General features: G+C 43.9%; 1 protein-coding gene across 1 annotated transcript; it reads right to left on the bottom strand.

Annotated features, from left to right (window-relative positions):
- Positions 1-1,159: 1,159 nt before the first annotated feature.
- GMNN (geminin DNA replication inhibitor) lies at positions 1,160-12,354 on the bottom strand. Its single transcript, XM_068234656.1, has 7 exons — positions 12,271-12,354; positions 9,403-9,467; positions 5,860-5,952; positions 4,151-4,289; positions 3,944-4,026; positions 2,543-2,653; positions 1,160-1,597 (listed from the first exon to the last, which is right to left on the bottom strand). Exons 2-7 carry the CDS (start codon positions 9,457-9,459, stop codon positions 1,472-1,474), a joined length of 609 nt encoding a protein of 202 aa, XP_068090757.1. The 5' UTR covers positions 9,460-9,467; positions 12,271-12,354; the 3' UTR covers positions 1,160-1,471.
- Positions 12,355-16,744: the final 4,390 nt, after the last annotated feature.

The following is a 16,744-nucleotide window of genomic DNA, read 5'->3' as shown; positions in this document are numbered from 1 at the left end:
ATGAAAGTACTAGCAGCATGCAGGCAGTCATGTGTAACACTTAGACAGTATATAAATGTTTATGTGCAGTTGCTACTACAGATACTGTAACAGAAACACTGCATTTGCCCACCAATAAAGTGAGTCCCTGCATCCCACCAATATAAACTGCTGTGATGCAGGGACTCCCTGCATTGAACCCCCCCCCATATAAATTATCTGAGTCTGCCCCAATGTATGGCTCCCTCAGCAAGTGTAGACTTTCACCCCAAGTGCTTCTCAGACACCACTCCTTGGCAGCAGAACCGGTCAGTAGGGGAACCTGTGCGGTAGAGGTCTGTGCTGGAGCCATGGATTAGGTAAGACATGCTCCTGACAGCTAATTATACATGGGGCACAGGAGGGAGCAGAAAACAGGGACAGCAAATGGGGAGAACATCTATAAGATGCTCCTGGAACTCATCAGGTTTAATATATTGACCTTTTTGCCCTGTAAACCTAGGTGCATCTTATACAGCAGAAAAGACAGTATATTTTGTACATGAAGGCAACTTTGTTGCAACTCTAATAGCTTGAAAGTAGGGGACTGCCTGTACAAGCATGATTTTTATAATCCTTCAAGCACTGCAGAAATCCAGGTTGAGAGCTAGATTCTTTGGACTACAGAATACCTATGCAAATAACCTAACTGAAAGGAATTAGGCTTTGTTCAGATGCTTCTCAGACACATGCTTATAATCTAGTGTGTAGAGGTCCCAATGCATCAGCAAGAAACACAGGCTGCTGATCATCTCTCCTAAGCCCAGGCCATTGCAGTTATCCTTCCTGTTCTACCATACCTCAGCCTACCTCCAGTGCAACAGAATAGGTCACTACAAGACATCTGCAACACTTGGCCCCAAACTGTTGCCTAAGGGATCAAGTCTCAATCCCTTTGACTACAGTCCTTGTATGAGTTTACAGGCTTTTCTTTTGAATGCCGAGTATATTAAAACATGGTACACCTTTACATTCATTTGAGTGTGCAAACAACCCAAACCCTATATTTCCTTTAGAAGGCTGGGTTGACAAGCTCATCTTCTACAGGAAGCTGCATACAGCACAGCCAAACTTTGCTATCAGATTCTATGTTCAGGCTGTTAGCATTACTACGCCCCTTGTATGTACACTGTTCAAGCCATTTGCATTGGAACGTTTATTGAAAAACAAGGTCACCTTTTTATCAAGGCCATTGAAATAAAACTATTTACAGGCAGAAGAAAATACATAGTATTTGCATGACGACAAGTGGCCGGCTGGAAAGCGCCCATATATGGACATCTGTACAATAGCATTTAGTCTTTACATCCTGAACTAGTGGATTTTTCTTCCAAGGTCCAAGCAGCACCATTCCCATTAGCAGGCTGGAAGGATGGAAACTAGTGGCAGCTGCTATTGTGTGACAAAAGCCAGTCATTGGCCACTTATAAAGTAAAGTCCTTTACAGTTAATGCTATAAGTCCTCATCTTCATCTGATGAGTCTTCTGCTTCTTCCAAGGCTTCATCGTCACATCTTGCCTCTTCCAAGTCAAGATTTTTCAAGTCTTCAAGACTCTGTGGTGCAGTCCCTGTAAGCCTCTGAAAAGGAGAGCACAAGTTTAAGACTAGTATATTAAGTGATAGAACACATTAAAAAGGTTACACAATACTGCTGTTATCCAGGTTGCCTTATATCCCAAAGTTTAGAAGTTCCAAGTGATCAGGGCAGTTACAAACTCAGGTTCTCAAGTTAAGCATTAGAGAGAAAAAAAAAAAGGGTTCTATTTCTATACCAGAATCAGAGACAAAAAACGGCTGCTACGACCACCCCTTTAAGGTGGCCATACAGCAGCTTGGCAGCACTTTTTCCATCCAATCAAATTGATCAGCTGCCAAGTGTATGCCTGATCAACAATGCAACCAATTTCAGGCCAAGCAAGTCGATTGCACATGCTGCAGGCATGGTTGATAAGTGGTAATGAAGTGTAATATCCACAACCATGTGGGGCACATGTATGGATGAAGCCAGCAGCTGACAGGTAGGTATAGTGCACTGGGAAGGCACATTTGCTTGTGGAATGGGAAAAGGGGGGAGAGGAAATGACAGTGTCATGCTGGGGTCACAAGGCCAGTCCCATAGGATATCAGCATGAAATTGATTGGCAATTGGCCTTCAGTGTATGGGCAGCTGGTATATCTCTCCAGATTCCATTAGAAATATTTGTCTCTTGGTGTAATCTGCCCTTCACTAGATGAATGGCTGTATGGCTACCTTTGACCTCTAACCTGCAGAGAACAGTCAATACTAGCTTGCATGCAGCTTGGCATTAGGCTAGTCACAGGCACTTTCTGCAGATTTTTATTAGCTCCATCTCACTGTACACAACATGCAAGCAAGAATTAGCATCTCAATGACTGCTCCATCTCCCAGTATCGGCAACTAAATCCAGTTTCTGCATTTCAAAAGTATTGCTAATGCCAATTTAGCACATGAATCTACCAGTGAAAGGGGGAACAAAAAAAAAAAAAAAAAACACCCCTTACCTCAATTAGGTTGGCCATGTATTGTACATGACTAGCAAGTTCCATAAGCTCATCATTTTCCTGTTTCAGCCGTGCAATTTCACCATCTTTGAGTTCAATCTCATTGTGCAACTGTTGATCGATGAAACCAATAATTTAAGCTAGAAGCGTTTAATCAGTAAAAAAAACAGATGAACTTGACACAGTTAGTGGAAATGTTTAAAGAGACACTGAAGTGGGGGAAAAAGATAATGATGTGTATGTGTAGTACAGCTAAGAAATAAAACAGGAGCAGAGACGCAAATCTCATGGTTTCCAGTACAGCTTGTTATTTCAACTGTCAGTCGTATTTTCTTTTTCTTTCTCCAGAGGACAGTTCAAAAGGTCACTGGCCTGCTCTGTAAATTTATTTAGAATGCTGAGTAGTGTGTAAACTGCAAATATTAGAGAATGATGCAGTGGTTTAAAAACACTATATAACTGAAAATAGAGAATATTTTATTTGCCACTAATGTTCTAGTAAATCTCTGTACTGCACAACCAAGTCATTATATCATTTTTTTCGATTCAGCATCTATGTCCACAGGGCCTGCATTACTTGAGTCTGCCTTTCTGTAGGTCCTGTCACAGAACTGCAGAACTAGTTCCAGCTGGAGTTTAAGCAGGACAGTTTGCAATTGCTGGTGCCTTAAAGGACTACTGAAGCAAGAGATATATAGGGAGGCTGACACATTTCCTTTTCAAATACCAGTTGCCTGGCTGTCCTGATACTCTCCCTTGAACACTTGTGGCCATAGACCATGTTAACAAGCATGCACATCAAGAGTCTGACTAAAGTCAGACTGCAGTTGACACATGCTTGTGATTACATGACACATGTAAGTGATTCAGACACCAATGCATGAAAGATCATCAGGATTGCCAGGTAAACTGGTATTGTTCCCTTAAAGCAGACAGTGACTGGGCACTTTAGTCTGGGTGCATTTACACGGCATCAGTTGCATCACAGGATAATTCTGCATGTCAACTCACTGCAACTCACTGCACTTACAAGCCTGTAGGACTGTTCACCTCTTGTCTGCAGCAGGATTTTTTCAAGCCAGGTCTGTAGAGCTGCCTTGATGGGAGAGATTACAATATCCTGTTCTCCAGATCTGTGTAACACTACAAAAGTGCCAGATGTATGGAATTAAAGCTTTGGTGCCTTTATTCATAACATGGGAAAGGAGATGTTTTTGACCTGGCACATGTTCTACTGGATTAGGCTGGGTGAAGTAATCTTAGTATTTAGTTTCACCATTTTAGTTAAAAGAAAAATGCTACCTACAGACTGGCATGGTGAGGGTGGCTAGTGAAAAAAAATTATATATATTCTTTATGTCTAATGCTCTGCCAACCCAAAAAGTGCATCACCATTCTTACCTTTTCATTTTCCTGCAAAACTTCATACAATGCTTTTCTCCTTTCCTCTGCCAAATCCTTCCAATACTGGGTAGAGGGAGTTTCTGAAAATGCACACAAAAAAAAAAAAAAAAAAAAAAAAAAAAAAAAAAAAGTTTGAGTTGCAACTCTAAACTCCAAGCACCAAATCTTCCACATATTAAGTGCTGTGAGCCTCACAACACCCACCTTTCACCATGAGTTCATAAGCTTCATCTGGACAGTTTTTGTTTTCTCTCTGCTCTGGATCTACAGCAATTTCTATCTTTGCCTTCTTTAGCGTCACTTGATCGTTCCACAACTTCCTTTTAGTGGAATTTTTAGTGGACTGTAAAGAGGGAAAAAAATAAAGTTATGAATATATGAAGGTCACTTCTGATTATGTTTAGATATAATACTCCAAACAGTGGTAAAATTAGAGGAAATCTAAATTTATAAGCATGTGTATGAAATGAATGGGAACTTGCATTATCACAAGACTCAATTTCTGAAAGTCCAGCCCCTCCTTGGCAAAGCTGCCGTGGCTATCTTTAACGACCAGCTAACGCCGATAGGCAGCGGCTGGTCGTTTGTGGTTTTGCATGGAAACAGCTAGTTCACGGAGGGTGTCTCCGTGAACGTAAGGTAAACACGCGGGGAAGAAATCCCCGCTGTTTACATCAATACGGCGCTGCTGCGCCGTAAAGGAGATCGGTGATTCCCGGCCTCCGACTGGCCGGGGATTGCCATCAATTGATAGGCTGAAGCCTATCATACATGGTGCAGGACGTATATCTGTCCTGCGCAGCCCTATGAGGAAGAGGTAGGGAGCGCAGAAAACGCTGGAGGGGGCTTTGAAGAGCCCCCCCCGGAGCAGCGGCGATCCGACCCCCCCCACGGGTCATTCCCTAGTGGGGAAAAAAAGGGGGAGTCTGATCACCCTGCCTTGCACACGATCTGCGCTGCGAGCTGGAGAGCCCACGCAGCGCAGATCTGAGAACAGCCCCGGTCCTTAAGTGGTTAAAGTGCACCTCTGGTGATGTGACATGAGATAAACGTGTATGTACAGTACAAAACTTAACCAGGCTGTTTTACTTTGCTGCCTGAAAGTTAATTTCTAGGCATGGAAGTGGCAGCTTTTGTCTTGTCAGTAGCTTGTCGGGAATATAGTAAACACCACCGATAAGCAAGTTACAATCATTAAAGTTTTCCTGACACAATACAACTGATGTTAGGGAGAGAATACAATAACTATGGACCCTTTTCTAACGCATGGACACTTAAGCTGCCACTGAATAGAGACAGTAAAACAGTCAACCTACTTTGTAAAGGATTACATATAAAAAGAAAACCCTGGGACACTCAAGTCATATTTGAAGTAGGATGAATCTTTAAATTGTTCTCAGTTTTATTTTCACCCTAGGCTCGCAGTATGAGAATTGTGTACTACGCATGTGCAGAATGCTCCTGGCAGCACAAGCAGGGTGCCCGTGGCTTGAGGCCACGCATGTGCAATAGCCACCGACCAGCCAGCTTAGTGGGGCACCGCTGCTGGCTGTAGGGACTTGGACCAGCGTTGTGGGCTCAGGAGGATCTCCAGGGGGCTGCAAGAAGCCCCAAGTTAAAAATTAAGTTCACTTAATTTTTCCTTTAAGTCTTCCAAATGGACATCACAGCATAATTGGTTGTGGGACCAGGGTGAGGCAGCTGGGGTGGCCAGAGCATAAGACAAACCCACAATGGAGGGGCAGAGCTTCAACAATGATGAATTAGGCACCAGTGTTATGTCATTAAAACTAGCCTTTAATATCAGCTCCCCTTGTATGTTTTGGAAGACTACTGAAAACAATGGTACATCTAAATTTGTGTCAAGTCTTTCCATAGTATGACTATCACCATAAAATTTTCCACACACACACCTCATTAGCTCGTCCAACAAGATGGCCAGTGGCAGATGGCTGAATAACTTTAAGTGTCCTCCTTTGACCAGTCTCATGAGTTGTGAAATAGTTCTGCAAGTAAATATACACTGTTAAACTTTCATTTCACATCTGGTGTATTAGTAATGCTTAAATTATATTTTGCTTAGACAGCCCATTGTGCTAGTGGATTAAATCAGAGTACTTATGGTTAAACAAACAAGGAGATTACATTAACATGCAATTTATAGTGTTCACTACAATTGTACCTTGCTATAACAAACCTGGTTAGATTGTCACAAATATAAGCAGTGCTATCGCCATGAGAAAGTTACTAATTCACACAGTACAGCATGACAAGCTCAACTTTCCCACGGTCAGGTTTTACTGCAGATTATTATCAGCCTGTCAGTCAACAAAACAAATGTTGACTGTAGGAATGAGCATTGTTATACAGTCCAGCCATTATCTTAAACCCTTTAAAGTTATGGATTATCACATTCTCAAATTGAGACACTTGACACCAATGGCTCATATGACAGGTAACTGTACAAGACTACTATCATGGGAAAATCTTACAAGGTTAAATATACAGGACTAGGAGGCAGACTGACTTCTTTCTTAACCCTAGGCCATTCTCATGTAAGCACATTGCATATTGGCTTTGAATTAAACAATCCAAGCCAACCACACTATTTGATTTGTGGTAGATCAGTAAATCAACTATATCTCTGATACTGATAGTTTGCTTGGACTACAACTTTGTACTATATTTGATCAGATGCCATCAAAGTTAAAGTAGACCTGAACTTTTGTACAGGACAGAAAAAATATAAAAATTGCACCATGTATTTAGAGAGTTCAACCCATCTAATCCCCCTCATCTGTGTCTAATCACAAGTTTTAATTTGATCTATCCTTTTTCAGCTGACTGCCACAGCAGAGATGACAATTTGAAAGCACAGGATGTTAACATCTTCCATGAAAGCAGGAAGAAGAAAGTGCAGATTGTAGCATTTGTTTCAGCTGTAACTTTTCTCTCTTCTGTCCTTGTTTTCATCTGTCCACTTTTCAGCAACATGTATCAATCTGTAACATTGATGTGCTGATAAAAAGCAGACAGAAAGAAACAAGGCCCTGTGCTGCGTATCTTTTAGGGCAGAAGTTTAGTTCAGGTCCACTAACTTTCTAGAGATCACACCAGCAAAGGTGCTAATACACCAATTCCCAGCAGCTCCATTCACTGATTGAATCTGCTAGAATGCCATATTAAAGGATAATCAATTAAGATACATATTTACAAGTTTATGCATATTATCTACATTTTTGCAGCTTGAAAATGGACCAATTAAACCTTGGTAGGACTCAACTAAATTTACATAACCCTGCATATGCATTCCATTGACTATCCCTACTCCACATAGTGTTGTACACGGACGCTGAAGATTTGGTATGCTGGATCTTTAGCAGAGGTTATACATCCGATGTACTTGCACTATATTCTTGACAAAGATGGCCTTTACCTTCTGCTGTTGCAGAGGTCAGTCCAGCATGTGTAGGTAGCTCAAGCAACAGCATGTCATATTGATGACCATGCCTTGAGGGCCCATTCATACCTAAACGATCAGCGGGCGATTCCCACTAAAGCACTTTGTTACCCTATGGCATTGTTCACACTGCTGCAATTGGTGCCGATCACGGGCGTTTTGCGATTAGTACTAATTGCAAACATTGCCTGCAGCAGTTTTGAGGATATTATGGAGCGATCGTGGCAGTGTTAAAGTGCTGACAGTGATCGCTCTGAAATTGCAGAAATGTCTAGTGATTACCACACTAATCGTGGTAAAATCACTTGCACAAGCGTTTTTAGGTGTGAATGGGCCCTTAGAGCTGCATTAAGCAGTGCAATGCTGCTTCATCGTGCAGATTCTATTGAATATCTATGGACAGTGTGTGGAAGGCATCAGGCTTGGCTAGGGATCTTGCCACATTGAGGGCCAATCTATAAATGTGTGGCTACTTCTAGCCCTCACATTTACTGTATTTCACATCTAATTTATTGAAGATATTACATAGTATATGGCAAACAGTGACAAATGCAATCTTGCCTAGCAGTGCCATGTCTCCTGGTTCAAATCTGGGTCATACCACCATCTGCATGGAGTTTGTATGGTCTCACCAAGTTTGCCTCCTCTGGGTACTAGTCACCCCACATCCCAGAAACAGATGAACTGTTCCTCAAAACTGATCTTAGAGACTCTGAAGTCTCGTTTTTTTCATATAATCCTGTTCTACATGAATGTCCCACTAGATTCGCAGCATCCCCGAGGCAGAGGAATGATTTATAGCCTTCTAACAGCCCTGCAAACATCCCGGGCTTTATTTCCTGGAGGGGCAGAACTCTGAGCTACAGCTTTGCTTCCTCCGCAGTCAATCCCCACCTCTCCCCTGCCCCTCAGTCTTCCTTCACTGAGGGGGGGGGGGGGGGGGGGGGGGGAGGAGGCAGAGATTCGGAGATTGATTGCAGAGAGGCTGAACTACAGCTGAAAAGCTAAAGGTGCCCATACACTCGTCAGATTGGCAGCAGATAGATAAGAAATGCATCTGATGATCTATCTGATGCGTTTTTAGAACATTTTTTACCAGGATAGAATTCCAATAGATTTCAGTTTGAAATCTATTGAAATTCGATCTGATGGCATTTTTTTGCCATCAGATTTCCATTAAGGCCAATGCAAACTGATAAGCAATCTCATCAGATCGACCTAAATTTTCCACCCTGCAAGTTCGATGGAAATCCATCGAAATCGGCCGTCGATCGGAAAATCGGCCAGAAAATCGGGTGAGTGTATGGGCTGCTTTAGCCTCTCCAAGAAGAGAAGCCCTGTGTGTCAGGGCAGCATAATCTACGACCAGCAGAGTCATAGAACTTTGCTGGTCAATTACACGGCCATAAATCATTCACCTTCCACGAGGATGCGAGAAATCTAGTGGGGCATTCATGTATAACAGGATTATATGAAAAAAGGTAAAAGCGAGACTTCAGAGTCTCTTCAAAGTACACAATTCCTACTCAATTTGTGTCATTGCCAAGATCAAACATTGTTGGGCACCAGCTGAGCAACTTGTCTGGACATTCATCTATTAAGAACAGAGGAGATATGGGAATGTCTAAACAGATTCTGTGGGTGTGCTAAGGACAACTGAAACTGTCCTTTATACCTGGTACACCATGCACTTTCCCATCAGATTTCAAGTTGAATCGATAATTTCCAGGTCCGATCTGATCTTTAACTAAGAAAATCAGATAAGACCTGTCGAAAATGATCGATTTGACCCCAAATTTTTACAACAGCTGTTCACATGCTAAAGTCTCACCTGACAGTTCCCTCAGCCTAGAACAGTATACAGTTGTATGCTCTAGATTGATAGGGAATTAAGGACAACTAGGCTAGTGATCAAACTGATCACCCTGGAGTAACAGTTTGACATTACCTCAAACAATACAATTACAAGATCAGTATTTCACAAGTGGAAAGTTACCTTGATAGACAAGCCAGGCTTTCCGCCGTCAAGTCTTTGTTTCATATTTGGATTCATACTGATGTCTGCAAACAGTTAAAAAAAAACATCAATAAGCATACAAGTTTATATGCCAACCATACACTACTAACATGTTCTACTGGTCAGATACTCCTAATTGTAAAGCTAGTCACAGAATGAGGGCAGTCAAGACACGCAGACATATTCTGAACACCAACAGTGTATTCTGTCCGGCAGGTCAGGAAACTGGGGCTTCATGGGCTTTTAGCAAAGTGCACCAATTTTAATAGTCATTTTTTATGGGGTGGATGGCCATGCACAAACATGACTCAGCTTTCTGTCAAGTAGTTCTATACTATTGAGAGGTGTTTGGGGAGGATTATCAGTAGGATGGTGCTGAAACCATAGGCAAGGTTTTCCAGCAACCCTAATGGCCAAAGACCAGCTTGTGGTGGGCATTCTTGACAGTAGTATACACTTTGAAAATCCAAGACTATGGAACGACTGCCTAAGGGGACCAAAGCAGTACAAGTCCCAAATGCTCCAGTTTGTGAAGAAAAAAAAAACGCACTTTATCAAGAAACAGTCAAACCTGCTGGTTCCTCAGCAGATGCTACAGGTAACCTACAGACTGTCCCAAAACTATTTCATATCAAACTCTAAATACAGCCAGTAGAGGTAGCCATACATAGGTTAGCGGCAACGTGAAGCATTCTAAGCTCTGGGAGCAGAAAGCAAGCTGCCAGTTTGCCCAACTTAGGGCTGGTGCACACTACAAGAGCTTTGAGTGAATATATAGAACATTAGCAATAGAAAAAAAAAAAAAAAAAAACTCTAGCTATCTATATATCTAATCACAGAGCACTCAGAAAAGCATGCAGCAGCCTCAATTCAGATTTTGACAGAAATGAGAAGTTGGTTGTTAGGTAGGATCTGGCCCTCTGGGATCCCAGGTCACTCCTTCCAACCTACCTCCTTGAACCTTATCTGAAAAACAAGGCATCTCAGTTATATTAAATGGGTTCCATTTACCTTTTTAAAGACTATGGGTATCATTCATAAACAGGCTGTCGGTAGTGCGGGAAAACACCGTTCTTCTCCGCAACCGGTAATTAAGACTTCTGGGTGGCCATTCATAAAGAAGTCTGCCTGTTGCGGAAGAAGTGCGGAGGTTTTCTGGAGGAAGCTGGCGGCAGCGTGGCGGAAGACATGCGGAAACTTAAAAGCTGCCCGATTCCCTCCCTGCGCTGCTCTGTCTGATGCTGCTTGGGAGGTCCCTCCCATTCATTTATATGTATTCCGCCCGCCTATCGCTACTGTCGAGCAAGCGGTATTTTCCTTCCGGATACCGCTTGCTCTAATCTTTATGAATGGATGTGTTTGTTACTTTTTCTAGATTAATCTAGAAAAACTCCGCACAAGGCGGAAATGTATCGCTCTGTCACCTTTTCATGCGGAAAGAGCCTTTATGAATGGGGCTTATGCTGAGTGGTCGGGAAAGTCACCGGTGTTAAGCATTTCCGCATGCGGAAATGCTTTATGAATGATACCCAAAAACTGCCACTTACCTGGGGCTTCTATCGGCCCCCTGCAGCCAGAATGTCCTGCACCGTCCTCTTCCGATGCTCCAGTCCCCGCCACAATTATTCATCTAACTAGACAAATATAACTGCAGCTACACGCTCGCTCCTGCACGCATCAACTGGAGCTTACTGCACAGTACAAAGTTTTCCTGTACTGCACCTCCACAATAAGCACCTGCTAACTCGCGCGGGAGCAATTACACACAACCATGCAGCCGCACTTCTATTCTAGTTAGACAAATAATTACACTGGTGCCAGGGACCATCGCAGGACATTCCAGCTGCAGGGGGCCGATTGAAGCCCAAGGTAAGTAGCAGTTTGTTTTTAAAAAAGGTAAACAGAACCCGTTTGCCTGCTCTAGATAGCTATAGCTCTCTGGTGCACAATTGCAGATATCCTTTCACTCATGTTCTGTCATGTTAATTTGTTACAGTTGAAGCTGCCATCTATTGTGTGCATACATGGTTCACATTCTTACATGATGCAAGTATTACTACAACTTGTATCCAGCTAGGACTTTGGCTAATCAAAGCAGCAGATGCACTTGACTGGTGCATCAATAATTAGCAATAAAACTACCACTATTTGCACAAAAAAAAAAAAAAAAAAAAAAAAACACCCCATACCAGCTATTAGTTTTAGGTCTTCTCAGTACTTACTGTAGTGTCACCAAATTTAAATTGGCACCTGACCACAATCAGGCAGCCATTCGCAGCATTGAACTATGGCAGATTACAATCATACCAATTGAATGTGCCAGGAAAACAAGATATCTACCTGAATGACTAGCATAGGACCCCAAATAAGCATATACTGGTTTACTGCCCGTTTATATTTTATACAAACCCACAATAGACAGCACATGTGCTTGTATATAAACTCAACATTTCCATCTTGCAAAACAACAAAAATAACCCCAACCCAGTTAAGAGCACACCGCCTTGCGCAGGCAGAGCTCGGGCAGCCCGCGCTCAGCACTAGCGGTCCTTCATGCAATGTAAACAGTCTCCTCCCCGGACAGTGACGGCCAATGGCAGACACAAGCCCCGTGGCCGCCAAATCACGAATCATTAATAGCAGCCACCAAACCACGTTCATAAGCGAATTAAACAAAAATATGCGGCTGTCGTTAAACCACTCCCGCCACAAGCGAGGCAGGCACAACACACAGTCCTTGTGACCTGCTACATGGTGCCGCTCCGATATCACCAGCCCGGAGGAGAAGACGTAATAAACTGCATTTCCCACAACAAAGAGCCGCACATCGATAATCAGTCCACCAACCTTTGCCGCCTGCAGTACAACAGCCGCATACACCAACTTCCCTTCTCTCCTGAGTGTGCTCACTAGTAAACTCGTCTTCCCGCGCCCTGCCCCTCTTATAGCGAGCGCTCAGGAGTCACGTGTCCCTCATGCCCGCCTCTCAGTCCACACAGAAAGTCACTCTTTACATGTGTGCCGCTCTTCCCGCTTGTGTGCTGCCCGCGCTTCACAGTCTAAATAATACAATACAATAACATTTGTAAAGCGCTTTTCTCCCATAGGACTCAAAGCGCATAGCATATAAAAGGCGAGCAGAACACTGGCTCTACTTGCGTTTTAACTTGATGATTATATTACTAATTAATTGATATGTAGTTTAAAAACGTTTTTGCATTAATGAATTTACCTACGGCCTCGTTCACATCATTTAGCTCAGATGGCTGTGCGATTGGAACGCAACGCGTACGATCGCACACCATCTGCACCACTATGCGTTGCGCTGCAAATCCCATTCATTACAGTGAATGGGATCTGCGCTGCAATTCCCCAAAATGCATGCAGCACGGGATAGCGCAATCGTGCTGCTGTGCAAGCGCATATGATGGGAACGGTAGAAGGGCTGTCTATGCCCTTCTACCGTTCTTCCGTGTCGCACACTATACGCGCTGCCAGGATGCGCACGGCAGCGCGTATAAGTCTGAACAAGGCTATAGAATATCTCTCAACTCCGTTTTTCAGAGAGACAGCCCCTTTTCAGGAACCCAATCCCCCTATCACTCTTTCATCCTCATTTGTCCCTCTTGCAGGACTCAAGTAGATCTTTGGGTACTTCCGTATTATCCCATCTGGAAAGTTTGGCAGCTTTTTGTTAAAGTTCTGTTGGCTCCTCCAGAATCAGTATGATGCTCAGTTCCCAAGTTATGGGGTTTTAAAGGAGGGGTGTCCCCTGAACTTGGCTGCAAAAAAGTGCAATTACAGAAGTACGGGACAAACCTGACATGATGATAAGCAGCACATAAGTAGTTCTTCTTCCTTCGCAGCACATAAGTAGGTCTTCTTCCTTCGCAGCACATAAGTGGGTCTTCTTCCTTCGCAGCATTAGGCCTCATTCACACTTCGTGCGCTTGTCCGCTTTTTTTCAGCACATCAATACATGTTGCAAAAAAAAAACGGACAGAAGCGCACTGGTGTGAATGAGCTCTGTCTTCAAAACTTATGTCAAGTGCCCCGGGTCTCTCATTACAGATGAAGGAACAGCACAGCTATGCACCCTTGTCTCCTCTCTGTCTTACTGGCATGCAGGGCCGGTTTTGTAATCTTTACCACCCAAGGCCCACTATTACCAGCTACCCCCAGACTGACATCATACTAACCCCCCCCCCCCCCCCCCCCCCCCAGTGGTCTAGTCCTGGGAAAAGAGTGAAGTGGACTCACCTCAAAACCCCCTACGCCGTGCCTAAAAATTGGCATGGTCACACAACAGAAGGTGGGCGTGTCATGGGTGGGGCCAAATATACATGACCTTAGCAGTGGTGTAAAAGGTCTGCCGGGGAAGTCTTAGCTCTGCTGTAGTGTATCCCCCAAAAATAGATGTAATCTGACAGCATTTCACCACAAATACATGTAATCTGGCAGAGGTTCCTCCAAAATACAGATAATATGGCAGTGGTTCCCCCAAAATAGACGTAATCTGGTAACAGCAGTTCCCCCAACATACACATAATCTGGAAGAAGTTCCCCAAAATACACGTAATCTGGCAGTGGATCACCCACAATACACATATCACCCACAATACAAGTAATCTGGCAGTAGTGGTCCCCCCAACATACACAATCTGGCAGTGGTTCCCCAAAATACATGTAATCTGGCAGCAGCAGCTCCCCCAACATACACATAATCTGGCAGCTGTTCCGCAAAATACACTTAATCTGTCAGTTGCGGTTCCACCAAAATACAGATAATCTGACAGCAGTTCCCCCAAAGTACCCTCAGTATAGGTAGTGTCCCCAGTGTAAGTATCCAGGTCTATAATTGTTCCCAGGATAAGTAGCCAGGTCTATAGGTGTCCCCAGTATAAGTAGCCATGTGTATAGATGTCCCCAGAATAGGTAGCCAGGTCTATAGGTTTCCCCAGTATAAGTAGTCATGTCTATAGGTGTCCCCAGAATAGGTAGTCAGGTCTATAGTTGTCCCCAGTATAGGTAGCCAGGTCTATAGGTGTCCCCAGTATAAGTAGTCATGTGTATAGTTGTCCCCAGAACAGGTAGCCAGGTGTACAGATGTCCCCAGAATAGGTAGAAAGGTGTTAAAAGCATGTTAATGTTTGGAGACAAAGGTACTGATCCTCTTCCACTTCCTTCTGATTGGCACGTGGGGTCCAAGAAGAGAAGGAGGAATAGATCACAAGTGCCAGGTGCAAACAAATTTCATGGCACAATGTGGGTGAAAGGTCTGAAGGGTCAGGTGTGCTGGAAGTTTGAATTGAACGGCAGTGTAAATCTGCTATTGAATGTCACAATCCCAGAATCAATGCACCGATCCAAAGTTTTGTTGAAAGGTACATTGCAGTACAATGGGTACATGCAAAAGGTGGAGTGTGTGATTCAGGGGTACCTTGTCTTGGTTATCCAGAGTGAGATGGTTCCAGATTGGAGAGGAACGAGCAGGAGGCGTCAATTCTACAGGAGAGACGCAGGGGACAACATCACACTCTGGATCTACCAACAGAGAGTGTCTCTGGTGAAACAACTATACACACGTAAAGGCTGGAAAGCCGAGGGTTTGTGGTTCTCGAAACAAGAAGTAAAAATCGAGATCCAGCCACAGTGTCAGGTGACCAAGAGGGTGGGGAGAGCAATCCCGAGCAAGGGAGTGTCCACACAGGTAACATCCTCACTACATGGGTCACAACATGAGACAATACCACACAGTCCATATTCAAGCACTTATCCTCATGCTAGATGGGTAAGTGAGGGGGTACTCTTAATCGAAAGATTGCAGAGAGTACATTCTTCCCGACCTAAAGTACACATTTTGTCTTAGGACATAAGGGGGGCAAAGGTCCAAGCAGGACAGTTGGGAACATCTTTTGTCATTGATATGCTAATCAATTTCCAAGAAGAAAGAGTACCTACCATATTCTTCTGGGGAAGGCCACAAGGGTTAGCATGGGATGTGAGTTTGATGGATCCGGGGACTTTTTGGAGTAGAGAGGTAGAATCCTGGGATACATCAGGCAGCACCCCGGGGACTCTCTATGACGGAAGGGTGATGGGACTAAAACGGGGGAGTTTAAAAATAGCGCCCTTAGTCCGGGAGGATGAAGGACCATGGACATACGGTTTTTGCATCCCACAGTCCCTAGGTTTAAGGGTCCAAATAGATCTTGTATAATAAGAAGGGGAACCGTGACAGTAAAAGTGTCAGTTCCCACAACGCCTAAAGCTCAGGTAGTCACCCTGCCAGTGGCAGTGACTACCCAGGAACCCCACCTACCGTCATGTGATACACATCAGGTGGTAAAAAGTGGCCCTTTTCAGTTAAATCAACTGAGGGCGACTCCAGTTATCATGGAGGCCCAGCTTTAATTGATCACTTGGCAGATTAACTTAGAAGAGTGGGAAATATCTAATATATACCCTAACTGCAGCACTGTCACTGCCACCCTGGTACAGGCTTTTATGTCATGGGCACATTCCACAGGGAATAGTGTAGCCAGAAGAAGGTCCCGAGATTTAACAGATACACGCTTGGGAGGCATGGGCGCTGGAATGGGGGTAGCAAACAGTGTAGACATAGAAGGGATGACGGAGGTCATTCAACAATTAGGCACATTGGGACAAAGGAATGTGGGTACCTAACACCATCTGAACTTGGTTTTGGAACAGTTAACGCACAACACCTATAGAGTTCAGGGGTACACTCAAAGGCACATTCAAATAATTCTTCAGAAGATGATTGCACATGCTAGGGGTACTGCATGGGAGACAGCATGCCTGTCAATGCAGACCGAGTTAACAGCAGATTTTAAGATAATGGCTCAAGCCTTATCAGAAGGTAAAACTCCTTTACAGCTGAGACTTGACAAGGAGCGATTTGTCGATTTTCCGGGGGAAAGGATCTTTTGCATGGAGGCACCGAGAGGTGTGGATAAACAAATGGATAGGGTGCGACAATTTTTTATGCACCGCTACTTCCTTAGTTCCTACCGGTGGAGAAACCCAGGTAGTTTTTCCAGTAGTATCCCTGGGTACACCTGTTTCCTCAACACATGTCTTACACCATGACCTGAGAGGTCAACGGTTTTTGGTGCTAGACGGGGAGGTGAAACAAGTAGATTTGTCATCATGCTGGCAATTCTCAGAGAGGTACCTGTGTTTGCCGGGGCAAGTCCGATTTAGTGAGGAAGCCTGCTGGCTCAATAACACAGAGTGCGCAGCTGCCATTCAAAAGATCCCTCCTAATGCCAAACCAATATCTCCGGTGGCTGAAGGA

Source organism: Hyperolius riggenbachi, chromosome 5 (genome assembly GCF_040937935.1).
Source record: "Hyperolius riggenbachi isolate aHypRig1 chromosome 5, aHypRig1.pri, whole genome shotgun sequence".
NCBI lineage: Eukaryota > Metazoa > Chordata > Amphibia > Anura > Hyperoliidae > Hyperolius > Hyperolius riggenbachi.
The sequence above is the reverse complement of the archived record's forward strand: the minus strand, read 5'-3'. Positions and strand labels throughout refer to the sequence as shown.

Excerpts from the sequence above, each read along its gene's own strand:
- GMNN (XM_068234656.1), bottom strand. The coding sequence starts at position 9,459 with ATGAATCCAAATATGAAACAAAGACTTGACGGCGGAAAGCCTGGCTTG. Across the intron at positions 4,290-5,859 it reads TTGTTGGACGAGCTAATGAG|TCCACTAAAAATTCCACTAA; the intron begins GTGTGTGTGTGG and ends CCCTCTTTACAG. Across the intron at positions 4,027-4,150 it reads TTATGAACTCATGGTGAAAG|AAACTCCCTCTACCCAGTAT; the intron begins GTGGGTGTTGTG and ends GTGCATTTTCAG.